Source organism: Phascolarctos cinereus, unplaced genomic scaffold, assembly GCF_003287225.1.
Source record: "Phascolarctos cinereus isolate Bilbo 61053 unplaced genomic scaffold, phaCin_HiC Scaffold_726;HRSCAF=1367, whole genome shotgun sequence".
NCBI classification, from domain to species: domain Eukaryota; kingdom Metazoa; phylum Chordata; class Mammalia; order Diprotodontia; family Phascolarctidae; genus Phascolarctos; species Phascolarctos cinereus.
Window position 1 is genome coordinate 186,402,381 of NW_027556098.1, and position 16,055 is coordinate 186,418,435.

Here is a 16,055-nt window from a genome sequence, read left to right on the forward strand (position 1 = left end):
GCTGTCCAAGGGACTTTTAAAAAGTCTTCTCTAGCACCATGATTTGAAAGCATCAATTCTGTGATGCTCAGCTTTCCTTATAGTCCAGCCCTCACAGCCATATAATGATACTAGAAGAACCATAGCTTTGATTATATCTCTGCATTTTAGCATGCTATCCAGATTTGCCAGTTTTCCTTCCAAGGAGCAAGTGTCTTTTGATTTCATGGTTACAGTCACCATCTGCAGAGAACTTTGAGCCCAAGAATATAAAATCTGACAGTGATTCCATTTCTACTCCCTCTCTTTGCCAGAAAGTGATAGGACCAGTTGCTAAGATGTTAGTTTTTTTGATGTTAAGCTTCAAGCTAGCTCTTACACTCTCCTCTTTGACCCTCATCAAATGAGTTCTTAATTCTTCAGTTTTTGCCATCAGAGTGATATCTGCATATCTGAGATTGTTGATGTTTTTCCAGGCAACCTTGATTCTGGCTTTTGATTCATCCAGCCTAGCATTTTGCAAGATTTGCTCTGCCTATGAATTCAATAAATAAGGTGACAATAATACAGACTTGTTGTTCTCCTTTTCCAGTCTTAAGCCTATCAGTTGTTCCATATTCAGTTCTAACTGTTGCTTCTTGGCCTGCATTTACATTGAGATTAACTGGGAACTGCTAGCTATAAAGGCAACTTAGAGGAAGTTAAACACCAAGCCCCTTTCCTATTGGACCACAAAACATTTATCTGTTTCCAGGAGATCCAGATCTTATCTAGAAATAATGCCCAGTGGCAGTTAACTGTTTTTAAATTTTTTTTCCCCCTCCAGGTGATTGATGTGTCTAGAGTGAGAAAAACCTTAGCAGACATCCTGTCTTAAAATGAGTAAAAGGAGGCCCAGCCCTACCCTCCTCCTGTGTATGGGCAACATCAATAAGGAAATGTAGGTGGCCTCAGCTGTGGGTCTTCCAGAGTTAGTTCTTAGTGCTATCACTGTTAAGAAAAGGTCTTGCACTTGTTTGAACTGATGCAAAGTGAGCAGAATCAGGAGAGCTATTCATACAGTAATAACAATATTGCAAGAAAACAGTTTTGAAAGACACAGTGACCAACCCCGCCCCCCCCATTTCAGAGGCTTCACGATGAAACATGCTGCCCACCTCCTGACAGAGAGGTGATGTACAGATTAAGGCATATTTTTTTTTGACATGGCAAATGTAAGAATTTCTTTTGCTTGACTATTTTGTGTTTGGAACATTTTGTTTTTCTTTCTCAGTGGGGAAGAGGGAGAGAATGAGGACTATAAAATGAAATTGAATTTAAAAAAAAGTAAAGGTCTTACAGCCTCATGATGACACACTGTTAGCTAGACATGAGAGAGAGGTGAGAGCCCAAAATTAAAATTTTCAGCACCATTGGTGGCCAGTCTGGGCATATGATGCTTGTTGTTCTGCCTGAGGCTATGAGAGGCAGCATGATGAGGTGGAAAGAGAAATGGAAATTAAAAAAAAAAAAACTAAAATATGAAGGGGAAAGAATTCTGGATTTGAAATCAAAGCAGTCTTCTTATTTTCTTCGATATGACTTTGGCGGGCAGGACACTTTGCCTCTCTGAACTTCAGACCTTTAAAGTCCAATAGGAACAGAATTCTGTTAGCAAAATAGCTGGCAAAAATAGCAAGAGTAGTAATGGATCCTCATAGGTTACAGCATATTTGCACCTCTTTTAGTAGCTTTGGGATTAGTGTTTGTCTAAGATATCCGAAGAGAAGAAACAACTGTGACTGTCATCTGTAGGTAATAGACTGCCCACAATCTTGGCCTGAAAGCAGATTTGGTTATTTGCAGATTGAGAATCAGGTGCAGGCCTTCCTACTCTGGAAGGAATGAGTGTGTCTTATTTTTCTCCGAGTATGCAGACCAATTAGGAAAGCACCCCAAGATGTGCTGTATTCTGTTTGTGCATTCTTTTCCTCTGGCTTATTGTGTATTATAGCAGGAGTTGTCCACAGTGATAATGAATATAGTATTCTGCTATAGATGAGTCTGAATTGACACCATTCACATACTATCATAGATATGTTTCTGATATAGCAGTTGTCAGATAATTTGTCATCATACTATAGACATTTTAGACCCAGATATATTTAGCCCTGACCCCCTAAAGGAAGAGGAGGAACCTGAGGAGTTGTGGTAATTTCTGAGAAATGAAAAAAACTTAGTAAATTTAACATGTAACCATTGGACTAAGTTCCATGCTATAATCAACCAGTCTGTCAGTAAGCATTTATTAAGCACCTACTGTATGTAAGGTCCTGTGCCCTATTGACACTGGGAATGCAAAGACCAAAAATTAAACAGTTCTTGTTTTTAAGGAACTTGCATTCTCTAAGGGGAGACGTATGCACATTTATAAGTATATAAAGAAGCAATACATATCAGATGCATACTTGCTAGTTAAGAAGGGAAGACACTGGCAGTTGAAGACTTTCTGTAGAAGATAGTTCATGAAGTGAATCTTGAATGAAGTGTGGGACTCCATGAGGTACAAGTGAAGACAGTGCATTCCAAGAAACAAAGGGCAACCAGTACAATAGTGCTGTTGTTGTTTGTCCTTTGTTCTTGAAGAGGACTTTGACATCAGGAAGGCTATGACTTGCAAGTGGATTGAATTTAAGTGAGGGAGGGTTGTGCAAAGTCACCATCTTCACTTTCTTCTCCAGAGCCACCTGGGTCCAGTGGTAAGATACAGATCAGGATAACTGGAGATGGCCCCCATAGTAAGTGCAGAGATGAAATGTAGGAACATGTGAGGAATAGAGCAGAGGCCAATTGATGTGGACCATGGAGTTTGGGGAGGAAGTAGTAGTGTATCTGTGAGGCTGGAAAGATATGTTGGAAACCTGTTATAAATGGCTCCTGTGGAAGAGGCTCGAGGCAGGGGAACCTATTAAGAGTCTGTTGTAGTAATCTAGGTGGTAGTGATGAGCCTGAACTAAGAGTAGAGAAAAGGCTGGGAAAAGTATAGCAGAGATTTCAGCATGTTGCCGCCTTTCCTCACATAAGTTAATTCCATAGTTTAAAAGTAGCAGGTTCTATAAGTAAATATAATACATATAGTATATGGTTGCATATACAAAAAATGACTTCATACCATTTAATTTTCACTTGCATCTTTCCTCAGGTTGAAGCGTGAAGCTCAGTGTTATGTTGTTTAAATTAGAGTCCAAGCATTATTCTGAATTGAAAGAGGAAAATTTAGTGGCATAGCAGAGTGTGCTGGGTCTGGATTCAGAAGACCTGGGTTCATATACCAGCCCAATTACTGCTTGTGAGACCTTGGGCAATTTACTTTATCTTTTTGCACTTCAGTTGCCTCATATGTAAAACAAGAGGCTTGGGTTAAATGATGGATAGGAGACATACAATAGAAGGACTTCCCAGGGCGTAAAGGGTTTTGAAGTGTTTTATTTAGCTATGTTCTGAAAATGAATAAAACTAATTGAGTTCATAGGCATACTTTTTTATTTTTTCTACATCCCCTGCAGGCTGAAAAGGTGTTCGATCTTTTTTTTTTTTGTTAGTCATATCTTATGGCTATATTTGGAACTATGCAGTGTAACTCATATCCTGTCTCTGTGAGATAGCATCATATTTTCTAATTACATTTAAGTTGGTGTGTCCTGTATTTTTTTTAACAGGTGAAAATAAGCAACTAGAGAAGAATACATTTGTACTCAATATGTCCAGAAGAAGATTTGATTGCCGGAGCCTCTCAGGCATGCTGTCTACGGCTATCCAAACTCCAATAAAGACAGAAAACTTTCACAATTTTTACATGCTCACATCTAAAGAGCTAGGCAGGTAAGAAAACTGCTTAATGGGAACCAGAGATTAGTATCATTGAATTAAATAAAACAATGGCATGGGGTGGTTGTTTTTTTAACTTATTTCTATAGTTATGCTCTTGTTTTGTTTTGTTTTGTTTTTCCCTTCCTTTTTAAAAGGAATTCCTTTTAGAACACTTGTGGACATTAATTTTAGTAGTGAATTACAGAATTTGTTTTTCTGACATGCTATGAGGAATACAGTTATCCCTTCTACATTGTGGCTTTCCCCATTACAGTTTTGACATATCACAGGTTGGCATAAGAAATTAAATGGGAATTTTGGGGGAGTTTTGCGGAAGCTGCAAATGAGATGCAAAGGCTTGCAGATGACACAGAAAAAGTTTAGAAACTTAGAAGTGCATAAAATCTATGTATAAAATTGTATAATATCAACATGTTTTATCTTTTAATACCATGATAATTCAGACTTCTCTGGTACAAAGGGAAGGAGGGCCCCCCCCAATTTTTTTTTCCTTTTTAATTTATTTATTTTTAGTTTTCAACATTTACTTCCACAAGATTTTGAGTTCCAAATTTTCACCCCATCTTGCCCCTCCCCCATCCCAAGATGGCATGCATTCTGAATATCCCTTCCCCTAATCTGCCCTCCCTTCTATCTCTCCCCCCCTTCTCTTATTTCCTTCCCCTTCTATTTTCCTTTAGGGCAGGATAGATTTCTGTACTCCATTTCCTGTATTTCTTATTTCCCAGTTGCATGTGAAAACATTTTTTAAAACTTGTGTTTTTAAAACTTTGGGTTCCAAATTTTCTCTCTTCCTCCCTCCCCACCCACTCTCATTGAAAAGGCAAGCAACTCAATGTAGGTTATACATGTGCAGTTATGCAAAACACTTCTATAGTAGTCATGTTGTGAAAAACTGACTCTATTTCCCTTAATCCTATCCTGCCCCCCCATTTATTCTATTCTTTATTTAGGAGGGCCAAAAAAATTTTATGTGGATTTCCCAGATCTCAGGGGCCACTGCACCCCCAGCCCCCACAATATGGAAGGGATAACTGTATTCTTAATGATTAAGGTCATGGCCTTAACTATTTGTCTACTTGTATAATAATGGTTCTGGAGGGAGTCCTATAAGAACTTAGGTTATGGATCCCAAAACAAAACTACATCTTTTAGTCATAAAAATGTGCGGACAAGGGCATATGAGGGAGACTGTTCACCTGATATCCCAGGAAATAGACCTAGTTCATTGTATTTAGTTGAAAGAATGATGTTCTTGTATTTTACTTTTCCTAAGTACATAACAAATATTGATTTGCCTTTAGTAGTGTGTGAAGGTTTGTTTTGGGGGTTTTCTTTGCTTTTTTTTGTTGTTGTTAATTGTAATGGATAAAGGAGGAGGATTACAGAAAGGAGAAGACTTCAGCTTATGTTACGTAAGATCAATGATGATAGCAAATTATAAATAGAAAACACAACTGGATCTTTGACAACTAATTGAACATATGAAGTGAGGTTAGAGGAATTAACATTAGGAGTATGTCCATAAATGCTTAACAACTGATAGTTCAATTTGGGGACATGTTGAATTTGATGTGCTGGTAGAATATTAAGGTGGAGATACCTAGCAGGTATTTATAAATCTGTAAAGATGGGTCTGGAGCTCTGGAGAGAATTCAGAGCTGAAGATTAAATTTAAGAATCATTCACGTAGAGGTAAACATTGAAACTACTGGCATGTGTGAAGTTTACTGGGAAGAGAGCTTAGACCAAAAGGGTAAGTGCTCAGGAAAACCTTAATGAGTTGAGAAGAGGAGCCAGTACAGGAGACCTAGAAGGAAAAGGTCATTGATTAAGCTTGGCTGCTTGGATTCTGGTGCTGGCTCAGCCTCCAGTTACCTGACCTTGGGCAGAGCACTTAATGCTCAGGTCCTTACAGACCTAAAGATGTGTTTCCCTTGTCTATAAAATGTCAAGGTTAAATTCAGTGATCTCTAAGGTTCCCTCATCTCTAATGATCTCTGACTGTGAATGAGACTGATGGAAAGAAGTTAGGAACAGTATGTCAGGGGAGATGAGAGAAGATCATATCAAGGAGAGCATAGTTAGCAGTGGCAGATGCTACAGAGATACAGTATAAGGAAGATGGATGATTCTCAGATTAAGGAAAGGTCATGAGATTTGAAGGTGAGATTAGAACTCTTATCAGAGAGTAGTTTCAGTAGAACTGTAGGTTTAGAAACTAGATTGCAAGGAGTTGATGAGCAAATTGGATGGTGAAGAACTTTCTGTATTGGATTAAGAGTAGCCTTGGCATTGACATGTTGTGAATGAACTGCTGGCATGGAGGGGTAGAAGGTTTGAGGGATAGGTTTGTTTTTTGGCACTGGGGAGACCTGTAAGAGGTGGAAGATGTGGAAGAAAGAAGTGGAGGGTAGGTGTTGAAATAAAGAGAGTATCAGGGGCATGGGGGAAGGATTAGGAACTTTAGAACATTTTGGCAAATAGTAGTTTGAGAGATTCAGAGCACTTAATCTTTGATAATGTATGACAGAACCATTAATTAAAGGTGTTTTTGTTTGGTTTTTGTTTTTACAAATGAGGCACCATTAAAATAGAAAAATCATTGGTTTAAGATAAATGTGTAGTTTAAATAAACTTATATATTTCTGAGGTATCTGTTTAGTAAGAGATGGAAAGTGATTAACCTCTCCGTTGTATTAACATATTCTCCCCTCCCACAAAAAGAAACAAAACTTATCAGTTAGGATAGGGTAATAATTCATGAAATGAATACTGATTTTTTTATTAAACATTGATGAATTGAAACTACTGGTACTTCTCCTTTCATGAACTTTTAAAATATTCTTTGAATTTGTTTACCAAATTCAATTGGCATATGGGCCTGGGAAATAGAAATCAGGATCTTGTTGCAGTTAGCATTTTTGCACATTTTAAAGTGCAGACACATAACAGATTTAATGGGTGATGCATGATAAAGCTTTCCATTCAGCTGTTTTTCATTCCCATAAAGTATTTTGGAAAAAAAACCCCATTAACAGAAGGAAAGCATACAGAAGTTACTAGTAAAGTTTTGAGTGGTTCTCAAGAAACTTTGAGTTGTTCCTGTTTTTTAGAATATGTTGGGTAAAGTTTAAGTTGTTGGGTTTTTTTTGTTAAGTGAAGCAAGTTTTCATAGAACTTCTTGTGGTTGGAAGGGTGAGGCAGATTCAGAAATAAATGTCAACTTCCTTTGTGGAGTTTTTTTTTTTTATCTTTCAAATTTTATTGTGTATTGTAGACTAACTGCAAGGCAGTTTAGCTGCTGAGTGAGTACCTGAGTTGAGAATTATTGTTAAGAAAAGACTTTTAGATGACAAGTTAAGATATGTAACTCATTTAACAATTAAATATAGAATAATTTATTTTAGGAGCAGGGTGTCATTTATACTTTTAAAATGTGAGTAGCATTTCACAGTTGAAGGAAAGTGAATTACCTGGCAATAAATTACTAGGCATTTTGACAAGAGCAATTTAAATAATCTAATTTAATAGCGTGTAAATGAAAATTTTAGTTTTGGTGCCAGGCTTCTGATTTATAAAGTAGAGATGGGACTAGACCTGTGATTTCATGGTGTGGGGCACTCCCAGTAAGGAAACTAACCCCTTATGCTGATTCAGCTTGGCAGTTTATATAGTCTCTGAGAATTGTCTGATACAAGGAGAAATACATCAGAAATGGGACTTGAACCCAAGTCTTCCTGATTCTAAGATAGACTCTCTAACTACTTCACTATATTGCCTTTTAAAAATATTTATCGAAAATGCAACTGTAAATATCTACAAATAAAAACTTGAAAGTTTTGAGGAAAGGTCTTATTTTTGGTTAGTGACCTTAAATTACCCAGTGCCCAAGTACCTTTTACATAGTAGGTCTTTAACAAATGTTTGTTTAATTGAATAGTATTAAAATCTTGGCCCAGTTTTAATTTGCTTGAGGCAGCTGTGTGGTGCAGTAGATAGAGCACCAGACTTGGAGTCAGGAAGATCTGAGTTCAGCTCTGACCTCAGATGCTTATTAAAATAAGCTGTGTGACCCTGGGTGAGTCACTCCACTGTTTGCCTCGGTTTCCCATTCTGTAAAATGGGGATAATAATAGCAGCTACCTTCCAGAGTTGTTGTGAGGATCAAATAAGATGATAACTATAAAGCACTTAGCACAATGTCTGTCACATTGTAAGTACTATATAATATTAGCTATATTATCATCATCATCATCATCATCATCATTACTAATATTAATTGTGGTTTTTTTTCCTTCCAGAAACTGGTAGTTCATGACATTACAATTCAGTCTTCAGGTCATAATTGTTATTACAAATTATTACTTTTTTTAAAATGATACTTTATGTTTTTTAGGGTATTTATTACCTTGGCTAGCCATTATGTGTCATATGTATGAGAATGTGATTCTTTTGTTAAATTAGATTTTTTTTTATATCTTGTTTCTATGTCACCTTGATTTCTCCCTACCTTTTTTAAAGTTTCAACTAAAATCTCATCATCTACAGGAAGCCTTTCCCCAAAACTCTCTTTATTCTAGTGTCTTCTTACCCTGTACATAGCTTGATTGTACATATTAGCTTGTTTCACCCATTGGGTTGTTGAGACCTTGAAGGCAGGGACTGTCTGACTTTTGCCTATTTTGGAGAATTTTTTAGAATTCAAATTGTAATTTTTGCTTTAAACACAGTTTTTGCTTTTCACTGAAGTAAAATTTGCTAAGATCAAGTAAGCCACGTTTTTTAAAATGAACTATGTTAATGAGAGGAATTGTTTTCTTTTGGGGGGGAAGAGGAATTGTTTTCTGATGATTACAAATGAGAATGAGACTGATTGTTTTGTGTGTTTATGGAAGTATACCTTGAAGTTCACTTTTCATGTTTATAAGGCATTTAAAATATTTGAATGAAAAATGCCACAAAAGACATATCTCCTTAGCCCTGAATACAAATAACTTAATAATATGTGTGGATAGTAAATTTACTTTTATAAATACTAATACTGGGGAAAATTTAAATAGCTGTAAAGTAGGACTTTAAAATACCCTTACCTCCTTGCTGTGAGGGTGATTTTTGTTTCTTTCTTTGTTTTAGTAAATGGCACCCACCACATTTATGCTTAGTAATAGTATAAAGATGTAATAATAATAATAATAATTTATATATATATATATATATATATATATATATATATATGTATAAATTACAAATATACCTAACTTTAAACTTTAAAATCAATCTGGCTGAGAGAGTAAGTTTTTTATTTCTCTGTCACACAGGTTCACCATGGATTTTTCAGTCTTGTTTTGTTTCGTCCATTATATTCTTTAGAATCATAGTTTACTTTTATCTGTTACACTTTTAGAGACCAACTTTTAATATCCATCTTAAAGCAATGAATCATTTCAGTCTCTTAGGCAAGAAAATAATTTTGTTTCATTATTATTACATACTTTGTAAGACAAAGTTTGATGAACTGCTGTAGTTTCCTTGATGTAACAGAACACACAGTTTATTTAACAGTAGATAAAAATGTGATCTTATTTTGGAACCCAAGATATGGCAAATACCTGAATGATATGGATATTTGAAAGGCTTGATGGTCTTAGAGGAGTTACTCTGTATCTGGCTCTTTGATATAAAAACCATAGTTGATTTTTCCCCTCTTTTTTTCAGAGGAAAATTTGCTGTGGTCAGACAATGTATTTCAAAATCCACTGACCAAGAATATGCTGCTAAATTTCTAAAGAAGAGAAGAAGAGGCCAGGATTGTCGAGCAGAGATCCTACATGAAATTGCTGTGCTAGAATTAACAGAGTCCAGTTCCCGTGTGATTAATCTCCATGAAGTCTATGAAACTTCAAATGAAATCATTTTGGTGTTGGAGTAGTAAGTGTGCATTTTATCAATTTTGTTATAAATTAGTAACTGATCAACAGGGTTTGCTTTTTTGATGCATCAAAAACAAAGAAACAAATATGTTCAGAACATATTAGTTCTTATATTAGTACATCTAGTGATTTTAGTTGCTAATTTGTGTTCCATCCTAACAATTCTGATCAGTTATCTTATTAACATACTTTGTCTTCTGTGTTGGGGAATTAACTTTCTTCACATAAAAAGGAAAGCACCCAATCACATGACTGCCTAATGATGATCAACTAAAATTTCTGCTTCTTTCCTTCTTTAATCTTTTTATGCTGCTTGAGAAAGAGAAAACTTTACTTTGGAACTATGTCTTCTCTTTATCTTAACAAGTTACTTATATTTGCCTAAGTCACTCATTTAATTTCACGTTTGAAACAATTCATTAGAACTATCTCTAAACTCAAGTAAGTCAGAAAATCTAAATTCTTGTTCTAGACAAGAGATAGACAGGGTGTTTTTTTTTATTGTTGTTGTTATTTTTAAATTGGACCTTACTGACCCACTGAAAACATCAGTGATGATCAATTTAAAAACAAACATCCCTGTTCTAGACCTTCCATTGACCAGCTATTACCTTTAAAAAATAACTTTTTTAGCTCTATCAGTCAGTGGTAAGAACTAACTAAAAGCGTATCAAAGAAACTCAGTATTGTTAAGTTGTAGTGGGAAGAGCGGTAGACTTGAAAATGAGAAACTTGGCTTCACATCCCACTTCTGACATTTTCTAAGTAGATGATCACAAACAAGACCCTTACCTTCCATAAGCCTCAGTTTCATCTGTAAAATGATGATAATAGTAATTAGACAACTTTACCTCATAAGGTTGTTAGAAAAGCCCATTGTAAACCTTAAATTACTTTATATGTTTCAGCTCTTATGACTGAATTTGAGAAATGTGGGAAGAAATCTTTGTGACATACTTGTTTTAGCAGTGGTCAAGTTCCATATATTATTGGAAATTCTCTAGTTCTTTTTCAGTTAATTTTTTTCAACTAACAAGCATTTATTTTCTCTCTCTCCCACCTTTCCTGCCCCTCCCCTTCCAAAATATATATATCTTGAGCATATTTTAATTTAATTGTAAATTCCATTTAGCATGCTGTGCAGATACCTTTTAACAGGTTAGGAAATGGATCTGATGGTACCCTAAAAGATTTGTACTTCTTGTAAGCATCAGCAACAGAAATAATAGTACAAGTCAGAGAAGCTTATTTTCCAGTGATTTGCAGTAACTCAGTGCAAGGACAATAGCTTTGAAATCCCCAAATCATAACTCAGTTAGAATCATGATTTGAAGAAATTCCCCCCCACACACACTAATCTATTAATTTATAAATGTTAAAATTTGCACATAGCTAGAGTTGCAATGCATTAACAACACCACAACATTCTTGGTATAGAATAAAACATTATGTCTAATATAGTTCCTACTGATTTCTTGAAAGCCATGCCAACAGAGCATAGTTGTTGGGTTGCAGGGTACCATTAACTCATCTTTAAAACTAAAACTAAAAATAAGCCGATAGTGTCCATATACAAAATAATATATCCAGTATATGCTATATGATATCTTCCTGCCCTAAAAATACCCTATCCAGTCTTTGTTAATTAAAAAAGAAAATGTTGTATTTCCCTTCCCATGATATCTGCCAAGATTTTTATGAAGGCTTTTTTCCCCGCATAATAACCACGTGTTCTTTTAATTTAAACTTGATGTGACCCTTAACATGGGAATTTAGTTCTTATTGCTCCATAAAATACATATAGTTGAGTTATACAAAAAACCAATACTTCTTCCTCTTTCAAAATTTTAACTATAGTACACTATTAAATGAATGGGCCTTTGATCTTGTTATCAGTATTTATTAACAAAAATATCATATGGAGGAGGATGGACATGGAAGTAAGGAGACTGTAGCATTGTGTTCAAAGACCAGCAAGAAGACCAGTGTGCTAGAGTTTATTGAGTAGGGAGATGACATGGTAAGAATCCTAGGCTTTCAGGAAGTTCAATTTGGCAGCAAAGTGGAGGGCAGACTGGAGTGGGAGAGAGACTTGAGGCAAGAAAACCAACCAGCAGAATGATGTGATACTCTGAGTATGAGGGAGCGAAAACCTGTACGAGGGTGGTGGCTGTGTCAGAGGGCAGAAGGGGATGCATATAAAAAATGTTGTTAAGCATATCTGCAAGGAAATCTGAAGGTAGAATCAACCACACTTAATAGCAGATTCAATATGTGAGATGAGAATGAATGAAGACTCAAAGATGACGCTGAGATTGCTAGTCTGGATGACTTGAGAGGATGGTGGTACCCTTGACAGTCATAGGAACTTAGAAAGAGAAGAGGGCTTGGGGAGAAAGATAATGAATTAAATTTTAGACTTGTTGAGTTTATGACTTCTATGGAACATCCATTTTAAGATATCCTATAGGCAGTTGAAAGGTGTAAGACTGAAAGTCAGGAGGGTGATTAGGACTGAGTAAATAGATCTGAGAATCATCTGCATAAGATCATCAGGTGAAATAGCATAAATGAAGAGGAGAGTATGTCCAAGGCCAGACCTAGATGAAGTACCAATATCCAACAAAGAAGACAGAGAAGGACTATTCAGCTAGGAGAAGAACCAGGAGAGTATGTGTCATGAAAAACCTAGTAGAGTAGAGAGAATATCAAGAAGAGGGTGATTGACAATGGCAAAGAGTGAAGAAAGGTTAAAAAATGAGGGTTGAGGTAAGTCCATTAGATTTGACGATTAAGAAACCATTGGTTACTTTGGAGAGAGGAGATTCAGTTTAATTGATTTGTTTGGAAACCAGATTGTAGAGACTTTAAAAGAAAGTAAGGGGAGAGGAAGTGGGATCTCCACTTGTAGACTTCTTTCTCAAGGAGTGTAGCCGTGAAACGCAGGAGAAATATAAGTTAATAGCTATCTGGGACAGTCAGATCAAGTGAGGATTCTTTCAAGGATGGAGAACACATGAGTGTGTTTATAGGCAGTAGGGACAAAAGTAGATAGTGAAAGACCGAGAGAGAGTGGGGATGATAAAGGAGGCAAGCTCCTAGAGATAATAGGATAGAATGGGATCAAGATTCACACAGAGGAGTTTACCTTGATGATGAGAAAGGCCATATCTTCATGTCAGATAAGTGAAGGAGGAGATAGTGGCAGAAGGCATCTGAGTGATGTGAAATGAGGAGGAGAGAAGAAAAGGGAGCTATTGGCAAATGACCTCAATTTTCTCAGTGAAGTATAAGTCATAGCCCTCAGCTGTTAGAGTGAGGAGAAGAGGAGCCCCAGGAGGCATGAGAGGCTTGGGAAAACCACTGTGGTAAGTGGCACAGTAAATTGATTGGGAAGGTATGAAAGGATTGCCTTACTTCAGTGAGGGCCCACTTGAGGTTATGTAACTTAAATTTTTAGTGGACCAGCCTGCAAATTGCTAGTTAGGTTAAATCCTTAAATATTTTTTAAGTTCCGTAATTTCATTAGTATGAGAACTTAGAACACCATGACCTCATGTCTTAATTGATGGTTCCATGAGTTACTGCTGCCAAAAAATGGGTTACCTGGTGACTTTTTCTGACTTCCCTAGACTGCTTTTCTTAAGTGAGAGAGGTGGATTTTGAGGCTTGCACTTGGTGCATTTCCAGCCAAGTAGGACCTGCTCATGTTTTGTTGGCATGGGTTTCAAGAGCTCAGAAGGAACTTCTTCTAAAATAATATTTTTAAAAATTGGCTTCTAGGCACTGCGAACTTTTCATCAAAATTATAATTAGAAGAGACTAACAATAGTAGAGACAGTGTGGCATGTTGGAAAGAGTATGGATTTGGGTATTCAGAGAGCCTGAATTCAGTTCCCGACTCTGCTACTTAACTCTTATGTGACTGTCAGAAGTCAGTTGACCATCTCCACCCCCTCCCAATCCTTGGGCCTCAAGGGCCCCATCTGTGTCATGAGGAAATGAGGCTAGAAATGTCCAAGGTTGCATCCAGCTCTAAATTGATGATCATACAAATCTCTTATTTTATAGGGCCTGCTTAATGCATTATGAACTTAAAAGGGATTATACTATTTCTTAATAGCACATCCTGTCAAATGAAAAGAAGTCTTCAACTTAATCCTTGTCTTTTTACCCGTGTTTTTTTTTTCATGAACTGCTGCTTTTACTTTTAAATCATTTTTCAAATTATAGTACTTCTGTGCCAGCATTTTCAGGTGAAATAAGTAAAGTGACTTTAGACTATTAATATAATAAGTCAATGTGATCTAATATACAAAGCACTAGATCATGAGAAGTGACTTATTTTTAGCTGCTCTACTTTCAAAAGTCATATGATAAGAGCATAGAGCACCTGGTTATTGTCTCCTTAGCCCATACTTAATGTCCCTGTATGGCACCATCTCTGTGTCTGTAAAATGGGGATAAAGTATTTGTTCACTATCTGGTAACATAATTTTAAGAAGTACTCTTTGTGGAGCAAAACCATCATTAAAAACTATAATTTTGATTTGTGAAATTACTCTTTAAGTCAAGTCTTTCTGACACCTATTCTGTCATTGAATTTTAACAGAATTGTGCAGTTCAAAGACATTCAAAAGGGATTAAGGGGTTGTTTTGCCTAGAGTCCATGTCAGACTTTGGATAAATGGAAACAGTATAGCCTGTTTTCATGCAAGGTATAATGAAAAAATTAGTGTAACATTTAAGCACCCCTAGAAAATTGCCATTTTATCTTGTTGGAGTTTAGAGATAGGACAGTAGACTTTGTAACATTTCCCCTGTAGCTCTTTAATTATAAAGGCTTAATTGTCTTCCTAAGTCCTATAAGATAATTCAGAAAAAGAAAGGATTTCAATACAAAAAACTATCCCATCTTGACAGCCTTATTAAATAAAAGGAATTTAGTTTTGTGTTTATTTCCTCTCAATTTAATGAAGGCGTTTAGAACTACCTGAATAAACTACTGTTTTCTTTTGTTTCTGTCTTTTTTTTTGGCAGTTGGGGTTAAGTGACTTGCCCAGGGTCACACAGCTAATAAGTGTCAAGTGTTTGGTCTGAGGCCTCATTTGAACTCAGGTCCTCCTGACTTCAGGGCCAGTGCTCTATCCACTGCATCACCTAGCTTCCCTGAGTTTTCTTTTGATTATTAATGTTTTCTGTTGAGAAATATGTTCAGTTATTTTATAGTGAAAATTCTAGTCATTGTAGCTAGAGATTTAGCTTTGAGGTGTGGGAACTGTCTTATTTTTACTTTTTTTCTGGCAGTCTTCATAAAATATACTATATATTTCTTTGTCTTTTAAAATAATTATGCTGTATTGTAAATGCAGCTGTAGAGGATGGTATCACTGTGCTACGACACTGCTATATATATAGTAAATACTGATTCGTCTTACTAGTTGGTATGTTGCCTACATGTTACACTGATGCCCTTAGCAGCTTCTGAGGTACGTGTTTTGGTTTTTTTTTTACTCCATTCTCCACAGGGTGTAGAACTTTTCTGTCTTCTCTTTTTGTTCTTGATTCTTTTCTTTTCCATTGTCAGAGCATATGCTAGTCACCATACCCAAGCACCATTATTTTTATTCTCTTGTCTCTGGTTTTCTTCATCTCTTCTGCTTCCTAGAACTTTAACCTGCCTTCCTATTCTGAAAACATTTAGCGTTTTATAGATGTTACCACCTAGAAAACAAGTATTCTTTTCCTTTCCTATGGTTAGCCAATTTATTACAGTCTGTTGGTCATAAATAAACTCTTTGGTCATGATCATTGTCACTAGATGCTCTGATATTCTTATAGTTCACTACTAAGACTTCTTTTGGGTAAAGAAGTTATTTCTACAATAACAGCCATTTCAGAAGCCTAAATGTTCTGCAAAGCTTGATGCTGACCAGATAGTCTTTCACACATACACACACACACACACACACACACACACACACACACACACACGCGCGAGAAGCTCCAGAGTTAACATTTATATCATCTGAATTGTGATTATATTGAATAAACCTTGGAGAATGTATTTTTTCCCCTCATTTGCTAAAGATAAATACTCCTTAAGTTTATTGTCTGTTGTGATTACAAGTGAAAATTATTTTTAACCCCTTCCGAGGACTTTTTTTGTTTCATTAGAGACTTCATGGTGCATCAGAATATTAACTAATTATTTGAACTCTGTATATGAATTTGCCAGATGTTTATCAACACAGATGAATTTTGGATCAGAAT

At 36.0% G+C, this 16,055-nt stretch overlaps 1 protein-coding gene across 1 annotated transcript in view; it reads left to right on the plus strand.

The window, feature by feature from the left end:
• STK17B (serine/threonine kinase 17b) overlaps window positions 1-16,055 on the plus strand; it is a 39,373-nt gene that overhangs the window by 11,506 nt on the left and 11,812 nt on the right. Inside the window, exons 2-3 of the mRNA XM_020993559.2 lie at window positions 3,678-3,840; window positions 9,568-9,780. Of these exons, the coding sequence (XP_020849218.1) occupies window positions 3,719-3,840; window positions 9,568-9,780 (335 nt within the window). The 5' untranslated portion in view covers window positions 3,678-3,718. The remainder of the gene's footprint in view (window positions 1-3,677; window positions 3,841-9,567; window positions 9,781-16,055) is intronic.